Source organism: Apis cerana, linkage group LG12 (genome assembly GCF_029169275.1).
Source record: "Apis cerana isolate GH-2021 linkage group LG12, AcerK_1.0, whole genome shotgun sequence".
NCBI lineage: Eukaryota > Metazoa > Arthropoda > Insecta > Hymenoptera > Apidae > Apis > Apis cerana.
Window position 1 is genome coordinate 6479546 of NC_083863.1, and position 24882 is coordinate 6504427.

Consider the following 24882-nt stretch of genomic DNA (forward strand, 5'->3'; position numbering starts at 1 on the left):
TAATTTTTGTTGCTTCCGTGTATGGAAAGAGAATATTTGCCGATTGTTCAGAGATTTCTTCGTTCAAAGCGTATAATGATATGAGAATTTTCTTTATGAGTAATATTCTTTACGGATAAATAATTAATCCAAATGAATAAAAGTAAATATTTTTAATACAATTTCGAATAAACTATTTCAAATTATATACTAGATATACACCGTTTAAAAGAAGAATCATAGTGGAATAATTTTCGAATATTGAGAACACGAGAGCTTAAATTCGAAATTGTTCTATTCAAAAACGTCTTAATACTCCCGCGATCTAATATTTCACTGTCATAACCGTGGGAATTCAGTTGCCATTTGTGCAACAAGTTAGCGCAATAATGAAGAAATATGGATGATAATAGTGGAAACATTTACCTGTGATTACCGTTCTTGTTAGTAATTTAATGTAAAGTTCAGTTTAATATTCCAGACCGAACGGAGAAACGAAGTCACGAAGCCTAAATCGTAGAGAAATGTTCGAAGAAAATTTCAATAAGGAATAAAAATCTGAGAAGATCTTCAATCCTCTATCATCCTTATTATTCATTCCAATTGAACGAAACTGGATTTTAATTGAGATTATTTCACAATTATTAAGATTCGAAAATGAAATCTTTTAATACAGAACTTTGAATATTTGTTAACATTTTCTACACTTTTTTTTTTATTTCGAGTATTATTCCTTATGTAATTTGACGATGGAAAAATACTACGAAATATTCTTGCACCATTTTTTCCACCCCTTCTGAATTTTTAGATTACACGTCAAATAGAATTGAAATCTCGCAATTGCGTACGAGAAATTAATTAAATTATTTTAATTAAAGCGTTTTGATGGTTCCGTAGATATGTAAATAGACATGGGCTCGTATTTTCAGATTTTCCCAAGGATCTCATCGGAGAAAATCTTTCATGCGCAATATTTTATGATCGACGAGCAACAAAATGTCGAACGAGCTACTTGATTACTTAACATAAACCGAACTAATGGATTTTAAGTGACAATAATCAATTTTATTAATAATTTTTCACATTCTCGATCGCACGATGTAATTATCTTCAAATTATTTTTAAATTCTAAAGCTGTTTTTACTTAAATCGACTCGTGACTTCGAGAAAAAAAGAATCAATATTAAAAAGATAATTATTTACGCAAGATTGAGAAAATCTTATAATATTAATTTATGATTTATATAATTAATATTCCAATTTGATCAAAATATGTGAAATTTCGAGAGAACACATCGATGTTGACCACAATTGATTCTTTCTAGCATAAGATTCACAGACTCCACATTAAATAAAATTGTATTTCACCCTCGGTTAGAATAAATTAGAGCCAAATCAGGTGTACTTAAATCCAATTAGTCCGAGATGCCTGTTCCATTATTCGAACGTCTTTGTTACGGTAACACGGAATGGCGACATCGGTAAACGATGCAGGTGTAAATAGCACGTGAGCACACAAGAGATGGTGAACTCACGTAAACGTTAGCGGTGATTATGGCCAATCCTCGAGCATCATTGTGTCCGAGGTTCTTAACCGAGGCATGAAAATCTGCATGGATCTCGATGACAGTGATACAAATGAAATGTTGCGTAAAGCAATGATTTCCTTATAAACCGTCTATTTTAGAAATTGTTTTCGCGGAATTCTGATCGATAAACGCACACACAATGGATTCGAATGATAGAAATTATTGGGACAAACGTGGCAGTGGATATTCAAAGAATTTTCATCGAAACCTGACTAATCCAAAATATTATAATATCGAGAAATAAATAGATAAGATCTGAGATTGGCTCGAGACTGCTATTGAGATTTTACGATCGTTTCAGATGGATCCCAAATTATACATCTTCATTAATACAAATAGTGACAATTATGATGATTCATTTCAATGATCTATAATATCTTTCGCGATATCGCTACGTTAATGACTATTATTCATTTTCCTAGCCAGGATTAGGATCAATTATTCATGTAATCTTGGTTATAATTCCAGAAAAGAAAGAAGAAAGAACGTTACGCGGATAATTTATTACCGTATAATTATGGCGGCATTTATGCTCGCACCCTCTACTCGAGAACAAAAGATCCTTCTTCAATACCTTCCACCGGATAATTACGTTATTCAGATAATACACGGTATACTAGGTGGCTATTATGGTTATAAAAATCGATATATAAATAATTAAGCAAGAAGAGAATTTTAGAGGAATAAATGACAAGAACGCGGGGTAAAGCTTCTTCAGCATATCGATGCGTTGTCCGCTCGCAACTTAATTACGTGTTACGCAGTTTCACTAGGTGTATTATGTGATTACGGAATATTACGTGTCTACTTTCTACGAGCGTTTTAATGAGTTTCTTTTTTCTTCTTCTTCTTCTTCTTCTCCTTTTTCTTCTTCCTTTCTTTTTTATTTTTCATTTTTGCGAATTTTAAGACCGATCGCGGGGGACGACTTTAGCGTGACTATGAATAAGATTCTTATTAAATGTCAGTGATCGATGAATTCATAATGAATGTTTTGAGCGAAAACAGTGAGTCGAGAGGAGCAACATGTTGTAAATGACATGTTGACCGTCCAATTAACCAGTTAATTCGATAATTCAATCGAGCAAAATATTACGAGCCATCGATCCGACAAGAACATTATAGATCCAACTCGCTCCCGATCGAAATATCACGATCAAGTATCCGTTTAATAGAAGCTTTCGTCCCGAAACGGCTATAAATTTCACCTTAAATGATACCATTAATTCCAAATACCATCGATATATCCAACCAACCGACGATCCTACGATTCTGAGAGCCTGCGAGAATTCCCCTTAGATCACCAATCACCTCATCGTTATAATCGAAACGAAGCAAAGTTATAATTCTCTCGTGACAATTCTTCTCTGATCCATCTCCCTTTAATCGCTGCACGACGAGTCCGCTGCGCGCAAAGGGCGGCACAATTTTCGATTTATCCGATCCTTCGAAAAAACTTTGAAATCAAGTTGCCTCTGTTGCCTCTGTTGTACAACTGTTGTTCCGTTGGAAGGAGGATTCAGGACGAACGTCCTTCGATAGGCGAACACGTCCACGAGGATCTTCGAACGCGACTTCGGACCTTTTCAGACAATGTTGTACATCGTCTCGTCCTTCTCGCTAGCCAACCACTCTCACTTTCTCCTTCTCTGTCTCTCTTTCTCTCCCTTCCACCCTTCGCCCATCTCTCTCGCCCCCATACGCTAGCCATACAGATCTTTCCTTCTCCTTTGCACCTCGCCGTTCCACCTCGTCTCACGAACAAGAAGAGTTACAGCATCCTCCCGGTGGACGTCGGCTCGCAATAATCGCATGGACCGAACGTTTTACCCCCACCAGCCAATCGGGTGAATCCTATAAATGCTCTCCACGTTCCTCGAGACGAAGAAGTCACCTCTCCCGGGACCACGAAGCGCACCCGCGGAGACGATGTGCCCGTGTTGAGTGTGTGACGCCCCTTGTTTACTTGGTGTCCAAGTTTTTTTTTTCTTCTTTCGGTTAAGATAAAAAGGGGCCGAAAAAAATTAGATCGCGATCACGGAAGATGGTAAGTAAAGTGCCAGCAACAAGGGACAAGTGAAAGAAAGAAAGAAAGAAAGAAAGAAAGAAAAGAGAAAAGAAACGTGTGGGCGTTGGATGGACGCGAGTAAAAAAAAAGAGGTTGAGAGGTTGATTGGTCGGAGGGTGAAACAGATTCGAAACTGTCGCAAGGTGGATCGGACGGTAATCGGTAGATCGGGAAGATAGTGCGGGAAATATCGATTTTACATCAGGGTATATGATATTTCGAGTGATTTGAAAAAGAAAGAATTAATATATCATAAAGATAGAATGGAAATTGTCATATAGTGGTGAAAGTGTTTATGACGGGGTTTATACGATTGTTGTGTAATGTTTCTGCAAGAAAATCGTCGTGTGCCGTTTCCTCGCCGAAATTGTGTGCTCTTCTGGGATCGGAGGAATCCGATCTTCTTCTTAGGATTCGCGAATATTCGAGAATCTACGATAATCATCTATTTGAAGTATTCGTTAAACGAATTTTTTCGTTTTTTCCATAGAGAGCTCGTTTCTCGAGAATTAGAGAATTTCTCTGTTTTTTGGAGAGCCGAGAAAACGATCGTTCGATTTGTTCGCCTCGATCGTGCGTTCTTTTTCTTCGACCTGTAAAAGGAACGATGTTAGCCATATTTCGAAGATCACATCTCGATTGTGAAATTTTTGAAAGCTGCCACTATCGTCCGTTCGACAAAACACCGATTTTACACCGGCGAGCTTGGTATTTACACGCACGACCGCGTGCACAGGCTTGCAAGAGAGAATTAATAGCGAGATGGAAGCGTCAGCCAGCTGTTGCCGCGCGAAATACCAAAGGTTATCATTGTTTATTCGAAATCCGCCTCCTTGTGGAGCCTCCGTTTCCCAACCGTCCATCCTAATCACTGTCATCGCCGTCGATAAGGGAAAATCCGTGGAAAATGGGGCTGCTAATGCGTTAGTTAGACTCTTTCGTGCAAAGTGAAGCAAAAGGGAAAATTGGAATAAGTTTGAAAGAAAAATAGGCGAAAACTTGTATAAAATTTTATATTTCAGATTAGAGACTTTATTTTCTCGTATTATGTTGCATAAATTCTGTGCGTCACGATTAATTATAAAGTTTACAAAGCTTTTTTTATAACACGCTTGAAATAAATTCGAGCATTCCTGCAAAATGTTAAATTCCAATTGAATTAAAAATTACTTTCCTGTAATTGCGTGATTTTATAATGATGCAACGTACTTAAAGAAAATGAAAAATTTGTTGTACATGTAAATATTTTATCCAACCTGTTCGAAGAAGATTCTCTTTCATCGAGCTACGATTACTTAAATTGATTTTAATAGTGATGATCGTGTAATGGTACCTCTCGCGCACGGCGTGTTTGGATAAAGATGATACCCTCGTGATCATGTAACGAATAGAAATTTTTGTTTACGAAAGGTCAACATCGTAATTCTATCGTAAAAAAAACGTGCCATCGAAATATTCGATTCGTGTATCATTGGAAACTTCGAATCGATGATGTAACGTCCTACATGAGTTTCTTATTTGATTCGAATTACACCACGTGGCTTGACAAATGAGAGAACGTTGTTGAGAGATGAGAAATTAAAAATTTTTTTTAAATACGAAAGAATTTTCAAAATATCAATTTCTGTTAAATATATTCGTGTTTATTTCATATTTGGGAAAGAATATTTTTACCGGCAACTAAGAAGAAATAATTAAGATTCGAGCAACGAAATATCAAATAACCATCGCTGACTTACTTGAACTAATTATTATTCACGGTGAAACAGGTTTAATCGCTCGATTGAAATTGACTCGTCCATTGAACGATTGCTATGTACAACTTTTCAATAGTGCTACAACGTGTGATATCCACTTGAAACCTGAGAATCTCTTCTTCTTCTTTAATCAGGATGAAAGATCAATAATCAGATTATTCAAGCTACGGATTTTTCCAATTAACGTGATCCTCGCGTGAAAACAAGATTTCACCCTTCTTTTTTCTTCCTTTTCGAACGAAATCATGGAAATCGAATTTCACCAACCAACTCATCAAATATACCAAGAGCACCGAGTCGTTCATCGAATCATTTCCATCCGTGTGAAAAATATCAGAATATAGCTCGCAGTTTCACAATCATCGATTTCACAATTTTTCCAACTATTTCTGAAAAGTGTCTACGCTGAACCATACGCTCTTCTCCATAACTTCTCGAAGTGGCTTACGACCGACAATAAAAATATATTAGCTTGCGAAAATCCTTTTAACCGTTGAACTGCAACGCGAGACCGATCGTAACCACTCGCGTAACATTACTCGCGGAAACATTAATAGGCTAATAAACTAAGAAAGTGCATGGCGTACGCTGGATGCGATTGTGATCTTCAGATTCGCGCGTCAACCGTGATAAGAATTCCGATTAACATTCATTTACGAACGTGATCGATCGATATTTCGAAACGGGCTACGGAAAATTACTTGATAAACCTTTTTTAAGATCGAGATAGACGCACGAAACGAACATTAAACGAAAATTCGTCAATTCATCGATTCGCCAATCATTTTATCAGGTCAAAATAATTCGTTGCATTCGTCGATTTCACAGATAGATGTGTCTTTTTTTTTCTTTTTTTTCTCTCTCTTTTGTTTCTTCCTTTCAGTCATCAAGATTTTACCTGCATCTAATCAGGGACATAGCAATGCGTCGAAGCTGACATTTATTATAAGCGATGACGAACAATGGTTGGTAATAAGTAATCAGGTGATCTTTTATAGAACTGACATTTCCTCCCAGGGAATAGTTTTTCTGCCCTCATTGTCCGTTTCAACTGTTTGTTCGTTCCTTATCTAATGGGTATTGCATAGTGAATCTACTGGTTGCATTTTCCGTTCCCACGCCTAGAGACGTTTCCACCTGCGCTCCCGGTTTCCGCGGGTTCTTGCCTGAATTTCCTCTGGATATCGCAAGTTTAATGCAATTCCATGCTTATGATCTATGGCAACGAATCGCCTACGTCTCGAAACTGTACCGTTCGCAATCTTGCAACATCGCAGCATTGTGCCATTTTTCTTTTCCAGTAAAAACGCTTCAAGAGACGAGACGAAATGGATTCGTAAATTTTCGCTCCAAAAAAATTGGAAGGGCGAATATGTATATATGGGAATATGATTCTTCTCAGGAAAGGAATTTTTTCCACTGTGAATATATCGGATCGTGAGTAATTACAACCCTCGAAGATTTTCCAAACGGACAAACTACATCTAAGAATAATTTTACTATTGGAGAAAATTGTTTCTCCAAAATTTTATTCTTGAAGGGCTTAAACTTGAATGCTAGAAATTTTTTAAAAATTAGATCGATGATTAATGTAGAAATAATAAGAGTAATTTTTATCCAAATAGTCGATAATTGAAATAGATAGGGGATAAGTTCTTTATAAGACTCGATTAATATTCTTCCGTCATTGATTGATTTCTCCAACGATAATCTAATGTTTAAGATTTAATGTCATTAATTAATGGATAACCAATGACTTGTTCGTGTTCTCTATGTGATACAACCTTGATCAGAAGGATACTTGTGTCTTGAATTCCTTTCCTCGAGCATCATCCGAGAGATTTCAGTTAAAAAGGGTGGGTGTTGGATTTTGAACGATTATGAAGTCATTGGTATCGAGAATTGCTAAGGTGTGCGGCCATTAACTGAAAAAGAAAAGAATCGTATTATTATTATATTCTACACGCATTGTAAATTGAGCTCAACTGATGATGATGAGGGAAGAAGAAAGATAATAAAGTGTCATTGGAGTCTGGAGAAATAAATCTTCTAAATCTTTCTTTATTTAACTATAACTCGAGTTTTTACTTGCTAAAACTTATTTTTAAAAAAAATTTTAGCGGAATCATTATCGAAAACGACGAATTAATATAAAGAGAAGTATTATAAAAATAGAAGTTCGATTTGCGATTGCCAGATCGGTGATCGCTGTCGTGTTAAAAATTAATGTTAGATCATCGTCGATAAAGTTACCATTATATACCCTTCGAGAATTACCACGTCGAAATGTCGTGTGACAACTTCGATGATTTTGCAACGTGAATACGAAACGATCAACATAACGCATAAATCGAGGTATGCCGTTCCTTTTCCAATTAATTTACCATCGATTCGATGATATTAAATTCTTCCACCATCTCCAACCATCGATAATAAAATTTCTTAACAACAATACAAACATGATATAAACGCTCGACAGAGATCGATCGAAAATATCAATTAGACAAATGCTCGACCGCGTCTAGAAAGAAATTTTTACGTAACACTTTCGTCTCGATGACACAACACGAACGGATTCCTCACGAATTCCGATGAATAATTATTTTCACATCGATAGATCGAGCATTTCGATTGCTCAACTACTGATCTGGCTGAACCAATAAATTTCGCGAGATGATCCATGCTCTTTCGTGAAAAAAAACATGATAAATAATCGGTCGCCTCTTCTTTTCTCTTCTTCTTTTTTCCTCGCCTCGTTTCTCCACGATCCCTCGCCTCTTATTTATACGGTCCAAGACATCGCAGGCCGAGTTATAAGTTCGTTTACGTAATGGTTATAATACGCTCTTTCCACGTGACCTTCAACCTTTTCCCGAAAAGGATTCAGCTGGTAGCTCGTGTGGTTCGGTAACTCGTGATCTGCCAGGATTGGATTCGTGGCGGTTATAAACGTATTCCGATTCCTCTTGTTGCGTCACTGAACTTTACCCAGGACGAGGATATCGCCCATGATGAACATTCTCGTTAAACACTCGCCATGTCCAACATCTTCCAATTTCTTCACATGAATAATATCTGTTCTAATACTCTTCACATAATAATGATTAAATTAAATCGTTGATTACAATATCAATAATAATTTATTCCGCTCCGAATTGTACACGATCTATAATTCTGAAGAGGAATTCTTGAAATCTTCTTCGAAGATACGAAAAGAAATGAAAAATGTTTTTCCAAACTTCTCAAATTTCTTTTCACAATCACGGTGCAAAAAAAAAGAAAAGCAACAAACTTCACCATAGCGAATCTGTCTACAGGAGAAATACAGATGCGGGCGAAACATCGCGGAGAGAAAATTGCGTTTCATAAAAAACGTTTCTAAAGAAAGGTTTCCAGATAAATTTGAATTTCTACGAGGAAAAAGTTGCATTGTCCCACGATGCGCGAAGAAAATATTTTTACCCATAAATATTTTTCTCGGCTGGATCGTATGACAAAATCGCCTGTCCAGTGAATGTCATTTGAATCCTCGTGTAAACGCTACCGCGACGAGATATGCGCCGAGTCTCCACGCGATTTCTTGCTTCCCTCTGGATGGGACAGAGCCGATTTTTCTTACGGTAAAAGTACGTGAATCTTGTCGACAGTGATCCATTGATTTTTCCAAATTACGTGGGTGATTTGATACGTGAGTTTCATTACGTGGGTGAAGAAGAGGTGTTGGCGAATTCGTAGCAAGATATAAGGAACTTTCTCCAGTAATCTTCTCGCGCATCGTGTGACACTGGTCTGCAGTCTGTTCAATTCATCGGCGCCAGCCGTGAGAAATTCGTTGCACGAATACCTGAGAAAAACCACCATTATCTATTTTATTATTCTCTTATTGCTTTTGAGAAGAGTAAAGAATGTGTAAATGATCGAAGATATTTATTAGATTTTATTAGATTGTAAATTAAAGTTTGATATTATTTTAGATGTGATTGGTAATTTATTTCGTAGAGGTGTATAGAGAAGAATAGGAATTTGATGACTCATTCATGAATGGAAAAAGGAAGGCAATAAATTAAAAAGAAAAAAAAATAACTGGTATCTTATTCATAAGAATAAAAAAAGGAAACTAATAAATTCAGGATCTTTGAAATATTTTGCGTGAAATTTCATCGCTTCTTCTTAGTGTCTTTTTTTTCTTTTTTTTAAGATTAGTTTGCAATCTTTCCAAGAATTTCTTTATCTAAAAGTCAAATTTAATATCATGTATTTCTTCCAAGAATACTAGAAAAAAAAAAATAATCGAAAGTATTCAGTTGGAATGCTTTGCATAAGATATTTTTAAATTTATTATTTCCTTTCTCTTCTTTTTTTTCTTTCGAAAAATAAATTATCAAATATGAAAAAGATTATTAAAATTTTAATTTAGAGAGTAACATTAAATCAGATTTACTCTTCAAATACGAAGAAAATTTCAAAGAATATATATATATATATAAAATGTCAAAGAAAGGGATTGTAAATAGAAATGTCCTATATATCTTATATAGTGGTGAGTTAAAAGATTGAATAATCGAGGAAATATAATTATCTATAATATTTATAATTTATTTTATTCATTTATTCGTTCAACGAGGCACTTAGATAATGAGCATCGGCATCGTTTAATTGTACAATCACAACCAATAATAAGAGAATTTGATGTAATTGCTATTACATTTCCTTCGTGCGACACACACACATACATAAACGTTAAAACGATATTTTCTCAAAACTTTTTACTTTTATTTATACACGCTAGTTAACTATCGTGGATAATTTTATTAGTTAACTTTTAATTTTATTTCTCAAGAAAAAATCAGGTTGCAATATCAAGAAAGGTCAAACAATCCATCCAGCTAAGCTCCTTGAAAGAATTTACAGCATGATAAATTTTCCTCTGCTGGATCACAGTTTAATACTCATTTTCTATAAAACACTCTGACCAAATATAATTGTTAAAACATTTACATCTATTGTAACAGTTTGTTATAATTGCAAACGTAAATATTTAAAAAAAGAAAGATTAAATTATAATATAATTATTCTTTCTAAATTGATCGAATGACAGTGAATAATTAAACATATTGGAATGAGATTTGCCCACTTGACACTTATTGCGTGTTGATTGGAATTAATTTATGCCTGTTTCACTCGAGAATCGGTTAAGTATCCATTTTTTATTCCTGCAAAAATAATTTTCTTCTTACCCATTGCTATTTTCGTTGTTACGACAATGAAACTGATGGATGCGCGCCTTCAGTGTTTCTTCGTTTAATAAGCATTCGCATTAGCAGCGCACGAGGCAGAATAATTAGAAAGCCATATTGCTGAACACATTGGACTTTATTAGTACCAAAGATGCAACCTTCTCCATTATGCAAGACGTCATTTTTGCACCTATCACGCGTGACGCAGCTGTTCATCCATTGAACGAGACTCGTGAGAGCGATTCAAACAGATTAATAAATGGATCCCAATCCAAGGAAACGAATATTGATCGCGAAAAATTCAAACTATTCTCGAATGATACATCGTATCGATTCTTATTACATATGCATACAAAGATATTTTAATATTTGGAATAATTGACTCGAGTGTGAAGTACTAGAATTTTTTGAAAATTATTCAATTAAAATCTTTATTGCAATTTAGTTTAAATGGAGCATCGACTAAATTTGAATAAATATTCTCTGTGTCATATATATAAGAAAGAAATTTCAAAAATTTGAAAAAAAAGAAATAATTCTTCTCCGCGTTACTTGACGAATCTTTTCAAGAGGTTCAGAAATGTAGTAAATATTTTCTCAAAGACAGAACTGATTTGGAATTTAGGCTGCCATCAGATCATTGGTTAATATAAGATGGAACTAAACAGCAATTGTAACTAGTTTTTAGCAGTTGCGACATAATTTTGCACCTCGAAACGTGCGAATAGCCAACATATAGAAAACTCTTGTCATATTGGTTTCTCATTAGACCCGAAGACCTCTCTTTTGAACATATAATTTGCAACTTTCTCTAGGTGCAAATAAAAATGGTGAGGCCGCTAAGATGTGCCTAATTGTTTGCACTACTCGCATAAATACAACATGAAACCATTGATGGTATTAATCATAGGATATATCTTGTCAACAAAATATAATTGCTCTTTGTATAATGGATATTATATAATATGAATTAATGCAACATTACAAATCAGAACGGTAATTGGTAGAACACGTCTTAATAAATATCGAAATTATATATTCTAGAGTAGAATCCGTCTAGTTCGTTAAGGACTTGATATGCATAATCAGACTTCCTATATTTTATATTCTTCTTTTTACATAATACACCCATTATACATGGGATTTCCTCGAATTTCACGAATATCTCCAAAGATTGAGAAGCGAGATAATTTCGCAATTGGCAACCGCGAGGAACGATCCTAATCAAAATGTAACTCGTTTCCAAAGATATAATGCCTTCCAATCGCCATAAACAAAAAAAAATCGATTCCCCTTAATTAAATATTAATTAAATATAAATTCATCCATCCATGGCAAAATTTCATATTCGCATTAATTAAAATTCCTTTCAAAATCGCCAAGAACTTTAATGAAATCTCTTCTCTTCCCCAGAAATTCCATAATTGGTTAATTAAAAACAATATAAGCGCACATCTTAAATGAAAGTGTGAAATTTAAAAAATTTTTTCGAGGAGATAGTAACCTTGCGATCTGTATCGTTTGTTCCGCAAGTTGGACGAACGTGACATCAGTTATATATATGTGAGGATCCTTTCACATGTTGGCGAAACACACCAAGAGGAGATTCTCTTCTTTGCGATCCTTCTATATAAATTATACGTCTAAAGGTCACTGGACGTTTCTTCGAGACAGAACTATCATTCGCGTTTACGATGTCGCAAACGGATAAGACGGTTTTAATTTCTGGCCAATGTGATTTTCAATCGGCTGATTTACGACACTCGTTCGTCCGACCAAAGATAATTATCCTCGATGCATTGTTACAATCTTTATTAATTAAAAGCGTTCATTAAAGACGTATAGTTGTAATTTCGATATTTCGATATAATAGAAATAAAATATAAAATCTTGAAACAGATAGACATTTTTCGTATTAATGTATCGAAATGACGAAGATATTTCTATTGATGTAGTAAGGAAAATGTTACAAATTTTTTATTGAAGTTTGATCAAATTTCATAGACTAAGCATCTAATGATCAATGAAAGTATCATATAATTTCACACGGATGAACCTTTTACTATCACTGATGTATCATAGATATATCGTAATCAAGACAGGTTATATAAGTTCTTAGGTAAAGCGTGAGATAATCCCACGAAATCGCTTTACAACATGTTACAATCAATTACGTGGTGATCCGTGACCTGATATATTTCAAGTCCATTCAATAATCTAGGTTATTATCGTATAATAGAATTTAAAAATTAATTTAAAAATTAAAATATCGTGTATAGATAAAAGATGTTTTGTTTGAATGAAATGTAACGATAATTTGTATTTTATCCAGCGAATCTTGTTGATTGCCACAATAGTGGCAGTGCTCTCCACACACCATGCGCAAGCATCGAGTGAGAAGAGCAAAAGAGCGATAGCGAGCAATGGAGGTTATATTTATGAGCCACCGCATGAGAAATTGCCTTTACCACCGCGGTAAGAATTGATTAAAAAATTATATCTAAAACATTGTACGATCATTTATGTTATCATCCAGACAAGTAAATATAACGTGTTGACTACAATTGTCAAACATGATATACTACATATATGTATGTATTCTCGATAGACTAACTATAAGTCCAAAATCATCAGTACTGACATTCGCATATACTTATCCAATACCCAACAGAAATTTTACGTTTCCGTCATACAGAACATCTTATACACTAACCATCGCTCAACGTTCTATAACAACATATATATATATATATATACGTATTCAACACTAACCAGATTAACAATACCGCGTACATTATCTTATTCTTATATATCACTACGAGTTAAACAAAAATTGCATATAAAATGTTACTTTTATATTTATTTAAAAGTATATAATATTACTTTTATATACTATTTATTGTTACTTTTGACTTTAAATTATAATATATTTCTATCGTTATCAATAAATATGTTTCTTGTACAGAACAACATTGAAAACAACGATACCACCGGTAACTCTACCGACAAAAACTACAAGATATACTTATCAAACACATGATGGGAGAGTTACATATCCACCAGCATCAAGACCTGACCAACATACAACATTTACTTATTCTACTCCCGCAATACATACATCAACTTATACATATCCAACTCAAACAAGGACAACTTTATCACCACCGTAAGAATTTAATTAGTATTAAACATTCAATAAAAATAGTAACATTACATCATTACATCATTATATTAAAAAATTACAAGATATCAATATTATAATTAAAAATAAAATTAATATTATAATTAAAATCATTACTTTTAAATATAATACTTTTATATATAATATTTTTCAGAACAATTCAAACAAAGCCACCAATAGAGGTTTCAACAGGATATAATTATCCAAGACCTACTAATGAATTTACGCTGCCATCTCAAACTCAATCGTCTTATGACAGACCAAGTGGGCCACTTACAACACCAAGAACACCGACGCCATCACCATTTTTCCCATCAGAAAAACCAAGACCAACAGTTCCATCATATAAACCAAATGATTATGACATTTATCCACAAACATTTCCGCCAGGACCGAAAGTAACACCGCCATCCAAAACGCCAACTTATGATTATTCACAACCACCTCCAACACTTTTCCCACCATCGCAAACCAAAATACCAGGTTACGATTACCCACGACCACCTCCAGGACCGTCACCTTTTCCACCGAAAACTTCAACTCCTGCACCACCTTTCCCCCCAAGACCACCCTCACCACCTAAAACACCAGGTTATGATTATCCAGGACCACCATCACCTTTCCAACCACAACAACCATCAAAACCTACAATTCCCGCGCCATCTTTCCCACCAAGACCTCCCTCTCCACCTAAAACACCAGGTTATGATTATCCAGGACCACCATCACCTTTTCAACCACAACAACCACCAAAACCTCCAACTCTCGCACCACCTTTCCCACCAAGACCTCCCTCACCACCTAAAACACCAGGTTATGATTATCCAGGACCACCATCACCTTTTCAACCACAACAACCACCAAAACCTCCAACTCTCGCACCACCTTTCCCGCCAAGACCACCCTCACCACCCAAAACGCCAGGTTATGATTATCCAAGACCACCTTTTCAACCGCAACAACCATCAAAACCTCCAACTCCTGCACCACCTTTCCCTCCAAGACCTCCCTCACCACCCAAAACGCCAGGTTATGATTATCCAGGATCACCATCACCTTTTCAACCACAACAACCACCAAAACCTCCAACTCTAGCACCATCTTTTCCACCAAGGCCTCCTTCACCACCTAAAACACCAGGTTATGATTATCCAGGACCACCATCACCTTTTCAACCACAACAACCACCAAAACCTCCAACTCTAGCACCATCTTTTCCACCAAAGCCTCCTTCACCACCTAAAACACCAGGTTATGATTATCCAAGACCATCATCACCTTTTCCACCACCACAGCCGCCGAAAACTTCAACTCCTACACCACCTCCTTTCCCTCCAAGACCTTCCTCACCACCCAAAACACCAGGTTATGATTATCCAGGACCACCATCACCTTTTCCACCACCACAGCCGCCGAAAACTTCAACTCCAGCACCACCTTTCTCTCCAAGACCTCCTTCACCACCTAAAACACCAGGTTATGATTATCCAGGGCCACCATCACCTTATCAACCACCACAACCACCAAAACCTCCAATTCCCGCACCACCTTTCCCACCAAGGCCTCCCTTACCACCCAAAACACCTGATTATGATTATCCAGGACCACCATCACCTTATCAACCACCACAACCACCACCAAAACCTCCAACTCCCGCACCACCTTTCCCCCCAAGACCTACCACACCTCCCAAAACACCAGGTTATGATTATCCAGGACCACCAACACCAAGACCATTACCGCCACAGCCACCTGGTTATAATTATCCATCTCCTCCGCGAACTCCAGCACCACCTCCCCCTTATCCACCACAAACATTGCAGCCACAACCATCTACACCATATATACCTCCTTTTCCTTCTCCACGACCACCAAGTTTTCCACCTGATACAGCGCCGGGAACACCACCATTCCAGTATATTCCGCCAAAACCTTTACCACCTTCTACATCACCAAAAACTCCATCTCCATATCCATCAAAATCTCCACCTCTTCCACCTAGACCACCACAGCCACCTTCACCACCTGGATACTTACCGCCAGCACCACCTGGACCTCCACCAATAACACGACCGCCCTCACCTTATGTACCACCTACAAGTCGTCCACCACAACCACCCTCACCTTATATACCTCCTTCACCACCAACGAGTCGTCCACCACAACCACCCTCACCTTATATACCTCCTTCACCACCAACGAGTCGTCCACCACAACCACCCACACCTTATATACCTCCTTCACCACCGACAACAAGTCGTCCACCACCACCACCTACACCTTATATACCTCCTTCACCTCCTACGATTCGTCCACCACAACCACCTACACCTTATCTACCTCCTTCACCACCAACGAGTCGTCCACCACCACCACCAACACCTTATGTACCTCCTTCACCACCAACGAGTCGTTCACCACCACCCACACCTTACGTACCTCCTTCACCACCAACGAGTCGTCCACCACCACCACCCACACCTTATATACCCCCTTCACCACCAACGAATCGTCCACCACCCACACCTTATCTACCTCCGTCGCCACCAACAAGTCGTCCACCGCCATCACCTACACCTTATGTACCACCATTACCACCCACAAGTCGTCCACCACAACCACCCTCACCTTATGTACCTCCTTCACCACCAACGAGTCGTCCACCACCAACACCTTATATACCTCCTTCACCACCAACCAGTCGTCCACCACCACCACCAACACCTTATATACCTCCTTCACCACCAACGAGTCGTCCACCACCACCACCTACACCTTATCTACCTCCTTCACCACCAACGAGTCGTCCACCACCACCAACACCTTATGTACCTCCTTCACTACCAACGAGTCGTCCACCACAACCACCCTCACCTTATGTACCTCCTTCACCACCAACAAGTCGTCCACCACCACCACCAACACCTTATGTACCTCCTTCACCACCAACAAGTCGTCCACCACCACCACCCACACCTTATCTACCTCCTTCACCACCAACAAGTCGTCCACCATCTCCGCAACCTCCGATAACGCGGCCACCCCCAACTGGACCAACATATTTACCTCCTTCACCACCTGTAACACGTCCACCTTCACCCCCATCTCCACCTGTTACACGTCCACCTTCACCTCCATCTCCACCTGTTACTCGTCCACCTTCACCCCCATCTCCACCTGTTACACGTCCACCTTCACCTCCATCTCCACCTGTTACACGTCCGCCTTCAACACCAAATCTACCTCCCAACATAAATACAAAGCCATCTACCCAAGGCAACACGTATTTGCCTCCTCATAGTACTCAAAGAACTTCTACTCCGAGAATTCCAACAACCACTCCAATTTCACCTACGTATACATATCCTAGCTCTACATATCCAGACGGAAATTTATATCCCAGTACGCGACCTCCGCCATACCTTCCACCTTCTACTCCATCCACACCTCGCGTCACGGTGACACCACCGCCTCCACCCGAACCAATTTACACCTCTGTGCCAACATCGACGATCTATACTTCACCGCCAACTGGCAAACCCGCTTCATCACCTACTGTACCACCAACCACGAAGAGGCCCATTGGCTATTTCTATGCCGTACCGGAGAATCCGTTCGAGTTGCCGCCGTTCGATGACGAGAGGCGATTTAGTTGAACTGACAATTTCATACTACTATATTTTTTTTTTTAATTTTTATATGTATAGTATACAAAGCTATTTATGGATCCGCATAGGAGACGATACTGAAACTGTAATCGACAATGGAAAAGAATCGAAAACGATAGAGTGGACTGGATTCTCAGTTGCTCGTATCATATATGCGTGTAATCGTAACGTAAGATAGTAACAATTCGATCCAACTTGCGAGAATACAATTTTCCATTGATCGACTATTGAAAATTATTGATGATGACCTCTCGTCACGTTTGTAAATTTTGTACATCTAACACACGCATAAAATAGAAGAAATAAAAATTTGTATAAAGAGTAGAATGTCGTAACGTTGTTTCATTTTCACATACGAAGTGTCGAAACCTTTCGAACCTTTGATATTTTCAAACTGAAGTACCAAACACCTGATTCGCCAGAGGGATTCGGGCAATCACTTTTTCGCCTACGACATCCTTTGTGCACATGAATATTACGAAACATGCTTAACAATCTCGGATAAAAAGAGTTGTTCAAATATGAATCGTATTTCTGTGTTGCAATCGATTCTCCTTACAACATGTAATTACAGTGACTCTCCTTCCGCGTAAGGATAACGATGATAGTTCGCCAATAATCGTGTCTCCGTGACACTGACATTCTGTCTTACATTATCGTCCAATAATATATTTGATTCGAATCTCGTGGTAAGTAGCCCATAACCTATCTCCTACTACCATAGCGAGCCTCCCCCACGTACAAAGAAATTTTCTACGTTCGTGATAGAATCCAACCAGTGAAAACTCCGTTGCGAGAAATGAATGCTCGTTAGTTGTATATGGAGCTTGGAAAGAATAGTCTCGTGGCCTTGTAACGTAGAATTTGTAAAATCGATATAAATTACCGATTCAGATCACGATTCAAATTATATTATCGATCGTAATAGAATATATGTAATTTTTTCTCTTAATTTTTATATAATTATACCGTATCAACAAATAAACATCACAGTCTTGTGACTCAAGTGTCGTTAAAACTGATTTCGAAAAATGTCATGTGAATAATCAAAAAAGGATAAGAATCGGAAGATTTAAAGGACATGCTTGAAACCGGGCGTAGAACCGTAATCAATACGTCTCAGCTTGGACTTTATTCCGATAACGGTGATCGTTATCGTAGAAATCGATACAATTCTATTACCAGGAAATTCGTGATTGGAGTTATGGTAGTGGTGGTAGTGGTGTTAGTAAGTAATTCAAATGTTATATTATATATTCTTACGATACTAATCAGTAATTAAAACTAATACCTCACCCTTCACCTTTTTGAGTCGTCAAGATGAGTGTCGTCAAGATAATTCATGCAATTGCGAAATACATCATCCATTAATAAACGTAATATTTAACAAGAAAATATATATATATATATATTTCACATTGCTGCATCTTCTAATAGAAAAGATTGCAAAGATCAAATCATTAAAAATAGAAAAATCGTAGAAAAGAGTCGTAATTCTGCGCACATTTGCCGAGCCAAACATTTGCACGCTGCTCACCTAAATATCTCTTACTCGTTTCAAGGAGGACCATCTTTCATCCTTTTCTGTGAAATACTCACGAAAAATCCATGCATATTGGCACGCTATCCATCAAGTTCAATGACTCGGCCCCCATGATCGAGGAGCATTACGTATCGATCGTTAACAAGCGCATTATGTTCCACCGTGTTAAAAAAACATTATATTGCACGTACGATAAATTTTTAACGAGCATTATACAAACAAAACACTTCCGTAACTAACCGTTTAAAATATTCATAATGGAAGAATCGTGGCGAAGAGAATACAATTTTCTAATTGGTAGAAAGTTAATTTTCAAGGATATTTAATTTGAGATTTGTTGAATCGATTCTAACGGTTATTAATTAAAGATGGAAAAGAAAAGAGAAAAGTGGTACTAAACGTTCGCGTTTTACAGTGACAAACGTTCCTTTCCTTTCAAAAGTAAAGTTCTTTTTTTTTTTTTATCGCTCGGCGCCTTAATGAGGCGCCATTGTGAAGAACAATGGGCGCAATTACAATCTCGCGGATTTTCTCCCATGATTAATGCAACAAGCATGGTAGCGCCACGGTTAAAAATCAACAATTTCACCGAGAAGGATCTTGTTTGTGGATTCGCATGCATGACGGGCCAAGCGTCGCAAACCAGATTTCTGCGTGATTCACATATAGGGCGTTAACTGTGTTTTGACACGAATTAGTTTGGAGGAATGGAATCTGGTTTGATGCTTAATGAATGAACGAGAACGATGGAGAAAATGTGCAGGTTGTTCGGAGATTGATATCAAATAGATATCTTCGGTTCGGTTTAGAAAGAAAACTTTTCACACTTTCTGTAAATACATTTCACGATTAAATAAATTTGATTAATTTATTCGAAACAAACTGCTTTTTAAAATTATATACCTTTTTTGAATTATATGATGCGATGTGATTTCTTCTAATGTGTAATAAAATTGCAATTTCAAAATAATGAAACATTATTTCTTATGATTCAGATTTTAATCTTAGAGTTAGTTTAATTCATATTAATGGATGGAAGATTTTAGAAAATGTTTTTTCCTTTTTCTTTTTCTCACTTTATTTTATATATTTTTTAAATTAGAAATTTTTAATCGGTTGTAAATTAAATATAAATTAAATTCGAGAAATCATCATTTTTCTGTTGTAGATTGGAATATTTCTGTACGATTTCGCGTCCGCGTCATCTGTGAACAATAAACTGAATCAGGAATCAAAGCACATGTACATCTTGCAAAATGCGCTTAAGAAACCGTCGAACTTAACAAAAAAATTATACAACTCCACTGTTTCGCCAGAAGTGAATAGAACTAGCTCCATTTACATTCAAGATCGCTCAGACAATGAAAGCTATGAGAATCTGTTTCCTTACGACGGGGCGGCCGATCAGAATGTGGCCGATCCCGAGTTTAAGTCGCAGAACCTGAACAACTTCAAACTGAGGAAAAGAGTGCTGAAATCGGTGGACGAGGCGGCAGAGGGGAAACAGTTGTTCGACAATCACGCGATTGTTTATCGTGTGAAGCAAAGGTAGAATGTTGTCCCCTTTGTTTCAGATTGAAATCAGAAACTTAGACATATCTTATAACGAGGACAAAGATAAAATCGTATCGGCAAATTACGGGAGAAAATTTATTGTACATAAATCATTTTTAATTATTTTAAAGAAATATTTCCATCCAAGTAATACCGGGACGATTTATGCGACTACCTTTCTTATAACACGACAAAATAAAAAATTCGATATGGTTTCTCGAGTCGTAAAAAAAATGTCATAAAGAGTATGATTTATATAGCGGCTTATTTCAATCTTCGACAACGAGAAGATTTTTATGTACGAGATAAGCACGAGTAAAAGGATATTATGTATTTAATACGACTGTTACATAACGGCTGTTGCAAAATCCATTACTGCTTTTGAGTATTAAATTAATTATATTCGTCACATTTTTTTTTCACGATACAAAAGTTAATAAATTCCTTCTGGTAACTCGCACACATTTCTGACTCGTGTTCCACGTGTGTAAATTTACATTAACTGATTATCTTCAGCTCCATTGTACCAGATGTGTACTCGTTTGCAGCCTATAATAAATCACCGTTTCAATCGTTAATCGTCGAGAAACACTTTCTATTCTTCGACAACATCTCTTTCGCCTCTCGAATATCGCTCTATTATCACTTTGCTCCGATATTCAAACGGATCTCGAACCAGAAAAATGTTAAATTCTATTCTCTTACACTCGTCCTTATCCTCGTTTAAAATTAGAGGGAAATTTTCAAATAAATTTCAATTTCATTTCGTTCAAATAACTCCTTGTCTAACATAAAGAAACAATTTTTACTTAAATTAATAACCTGTACCATGCATGATGAACATGTGTTTGAATATATATATATTATAAACAGACATAAATATCCAACCTCGAGCGAAGATGAAAGTTCAGAGGAGAGTCGACCGACTCCTTTTCACTGGGAGTTGAAGACACCGCAGCCGACCGCCTTCAAACGTCAAAGGTATCCTCAGTTGTCCCAATACAGATACCCGTACGTGTCCAGGAACATTCAAGACATCATAAAGTATCTGACTAATGACGCCGACCTGCCGAATCGGGGCATCAAGTTTGCAGGAGTGTACGTGAATCCGAAGAAATACGATTTGTTCCCCCCCGGGGTCGGGGAGATGATGTCCAACAGCGATAGATCGGAAGAAGATGAAAGTTCTTATCCTTTGAACGAGGATCCCTTTTATCAATATAAACCGAGACATCCCACGGACGTGAATCTGTTGGCCACGTCTAATGTCAGGTTCGTAGACGAGCAAAGTGTTTGATTAATTCGATGTGAGCATGAAAATTGATTATGCAAATTGATTTGTTTTGACCATCTTTCCCAAATAACTGGATATTTTTTAATTCAAATTCTCGAAAAAGATACTATTAAGAATCTTTCGAAATCTTTTGGCCTCTTTTTCTTTGCAATCTATATAATATATTTTTGCTTCGGCAAAGAAATATAGTTATTTGAATATTATTTAAATATATTAAATATATATATACAATTATCGTGGTTGGACATCGATTTGATAAATTTGTCTCTTACAATTAGAGATTAATAAGAAGTATAAAGAGCAAAATGATCGAACTTTTCCAGATTTTCGCCAACGGGTCTTCATAAGTACAATTACGAGTATGGACGGCCTATGAATTACTACAAACCGACATCCATAGACTCTCTATACGAGAATCCAATTTCTTATTCCAATAATTATTCCAAGAAGCGTAAACCGCAACCGTTCAGCGTCATGTTGGATATTTACCCGATCACCGACATCGCGGAGAATCAAAATAAGAAAGGGAACAGGCCGAGACAGGTGGCAGTGGAGGATTACGAGGTGAGAAGGCCGATTCAGTACAACAGGGGGCCGAAATTTTATTCTCCGCCCCCGCAGACTTTGAGCGACGAGGAGGAAAGGCAACAAATGGTGTTCCACTTGAATCTGTATCCGAGAAAGAAGAACAAGATGACCAGGTAAGTTTCGATAAGTTTATCCCCGCAGAAATATCCAATTATATAAAACGTATAAACATCTATTTCGACGAAATCATAAAATATTTTATTCTCCATCCGTGAAATTAGAATCGTTGACAAATAAATATCCATGGAAAAATAATAATTACAAAATAGGTTGAAGTATATTGAGGTAAACACTCTCGTGGATATAATAAATAAAATTTCCATGTATCTTGAGCCAAGCATCTCCAGTAAGTAATTCCTCCTCTTGCAAATTTTTCCACCCACCTTTTCTCTGCACCTGATTGCATCGTCTTCTTTCCAATTACGTAAGGATTTCGCTTTCGCGAGTGACTTGATAGATTTATTCTCGATCGATGAAACGTGGTTTCAACCTTATATCAACCGGTGGATCGTGGAATCGTTACAATGCGCGTTCCACACGTAATATTATAGCTGGAGGATGTACAGTGAAGATCGGTAAACTCGCGCGCGATACTTTCACCGAACATGCGCGACGTTGGATAAAGGTGAAAAAACCGAGCGAAAAACATGGTTCGATGGCTGATTAAGGAAGGCCACCGTGAAATGTCATCGGTTAAATTTTAGGGTATAAACGCGGGGAAGGAGGAAGGGACGAAGATGGCTCGTGGCAAATTCTCTCGATAGATTCTGTTCCAAGGCATTACCTTGGATGACGACGCGCTTTATTGACCGCGAATAAGGAAGTATCGAGTAATTTATCAGAATTCGATATATTATCGATGATGAATTCTTGTTCGAGCAAAATTTTTATCTTTTTCTTTCTTCGTATTAGTTTGTTGTATATAATATCGTCGGAGAGATAAATTAATTATCTTTTACTTATTTTATAAAATAAAATTCCTAAAATTCTTTCTCTGTTTTTTTCACATTTGAATGGTAACGTTTAATTTAAATTTTTGAAAATTAGTTTCGAACGAAAATAATTCTCTTTTCTTTCTTCTTTTGATTCCAGATACGATGTTATTCATAGATCGGAATCGATGGCGCCGGAAGAACGGCAACAATTCGTGGATAAAGTATGGTCGCCATTGGAAACGATAGCTAAGCATTTGGCGGTGGAACAATCGAAATTCGTGGACGATAAAGATACAAATTTTGCCGCTACCCGATACCAAGAAACGGTTCTTGACGACAAAGATGAGGCTACAAAGTTTCGTCAAATCAACGATTCTGCCGAATCGAGTGGCAATCCGGGAGAAACTAGCACGATTAAATCTTTTAAAGTTCCCTCCAATCACAAATCTAATATCGAGGAGGATTACGCGAGCACCGAGAAATTCGAGGTTGATGCTAAAAAAATTGTAGCAACCACCATTGAGAATGAATGTGACGATTGTAGTAGCACCACTGTGATTTCGAAAGAGACGAATATCAACGAGACTGAAAGTATCGACCAATTAAAAGACATCGATACTGTTGAGGGATTTACAAAATTCAGTGATAGCATTTCTTAAATTTTTGTGTCTTTCAAAAATTTTATACCAACGTTTCAATATATCTTATTAAAAAGTGGAAAAAAATTTTAAATCAATCTTAAGATTACGATCGAATCATTCGAAGAGAAAAATATTTCATTTTCGAAAAAAAAAAAAAATAAAGGATGATGAATCTACGAGGCTATCCTAATAAAAAAATTGTTACAACCGTTGAAAATCATGCGAAGAATTTCATTAATGCCTTCCCTCAAAATATATTATAATTTCTAATTCCATCTTCTCGCGTAGATTATTAATGTTGTCTGAACTGGACAGTCATCAATCTCTTCGCGGGTTTCTTCGTATTTTCCATCAGATCAAATTATCTACATAGCTCCACCTCGCCTTGACATTTTCGTCGAGGGCGTTCGAGAGGGCTCTCAAGATCTTGGTTGGTGCAATCGTACGTAAGATATTCGTTGAACGCGATTGCCTCATAGGCCACGAGACGGTGGACGGTCTACAAAATTGGTATTCGTCGGTATACATACCTTCTAATGGAGGAAAGGAACACAAGACGTAGTTTCGTTCCGATATTTCGTCACGATTGTCGAAATTGAAGGGCAAGAAGAAATTTCTTTCGAATATTTAATCTAAAATTGAAGATCTTTGGAACTGAAGATTATTTTTATAAAAATGTTTCGATAACTTTCGAGGAAAGTACGAGTAATTTATTTTAAAGATCCAACGTGAATCAGAACGTGAACGTTCGGTCACGATTTCCATAAATGTCAATGTATTCGAGTCACGTATATAAGAAATAAGACCAGATGTTTTTTTCCTTCTTTTCTTCTTCTTCTTCTTCGTTT

At 37.0% G+C, this 24882-nt stretch overlaps 2 protein-coding genes across 9 annotated transcripts; both read left to right on the top strand.

Moving 5' to 3' along the window:
- Window positions 1–3454: 3454 nt before the first annotated feature.
- On the top strand, window positions 3455–17806 carry LOC108003838 (basic proline-rich protein-like). Of its 7 annotated transcripts, XM_062082657.1 has the most exons (6): window positions 3461–3615; window positions 12963–13105; window positions 13596–13796; window positions 13966–16202; window positions 16251–16292; window positions 16338–17806. In XM_062082657.1, the coding sequence occupies exons 1-6, from the start codon at window positions 3613–3615 to the stop codon at window positions 17465–17467; spliced, it is 3756 nt and encodes a 1251-aa protein (XP_061938641.1). In that variant the 5' UTR covers window positions 3461–3612; the 3' UTR covers window positions 17468–17806. The 7 variants fall into 7 exon arrangements, with proteins under 7 accessions (XP_061938636.1, XP_061938641.1, XP_061938638.1 ...); XM_062082654.1 differs by having other exon boundaries at window positions 13966–16292; XM_062082655.1 differs by having other exon boundaries at window positions 16251–17806.
- A 457-nt stretch (window positions 17807–18263) lies between these two features.
- On the top strand, window positions 18264–24254 carry LOC108003843 (uncharacterized). Of its 2 annotated transcripts, none has more exons than XM_017066374.3 (5): window positions 18264–18707; window positions 20191–20570; window positions 21450–21848; window positions 22194–22571; window positions 23551–24254. In XM_017066374.3, the coding sequence occupies exons 1-5, from the start codon at window positions 18561–18563 to the stop codon at window positions 24050–24052; spliced, it is 1806 nt and encodes a 601-aa protein (XP_016921863.1). In that variant the 5' UTR covers window positions 18264–18560; the 3' UTR covers window positions 24053–24254. The 2 variants fall into 2 exon arrangements, with proteins under 2 accessions (XP_016921863.1, XP_061938644.1); XM_062082660.1 differs by having other exon boundaries at window positions 21450–21674.
- Window positions 24255–24882: the final 628 nt, after the last annotated feature.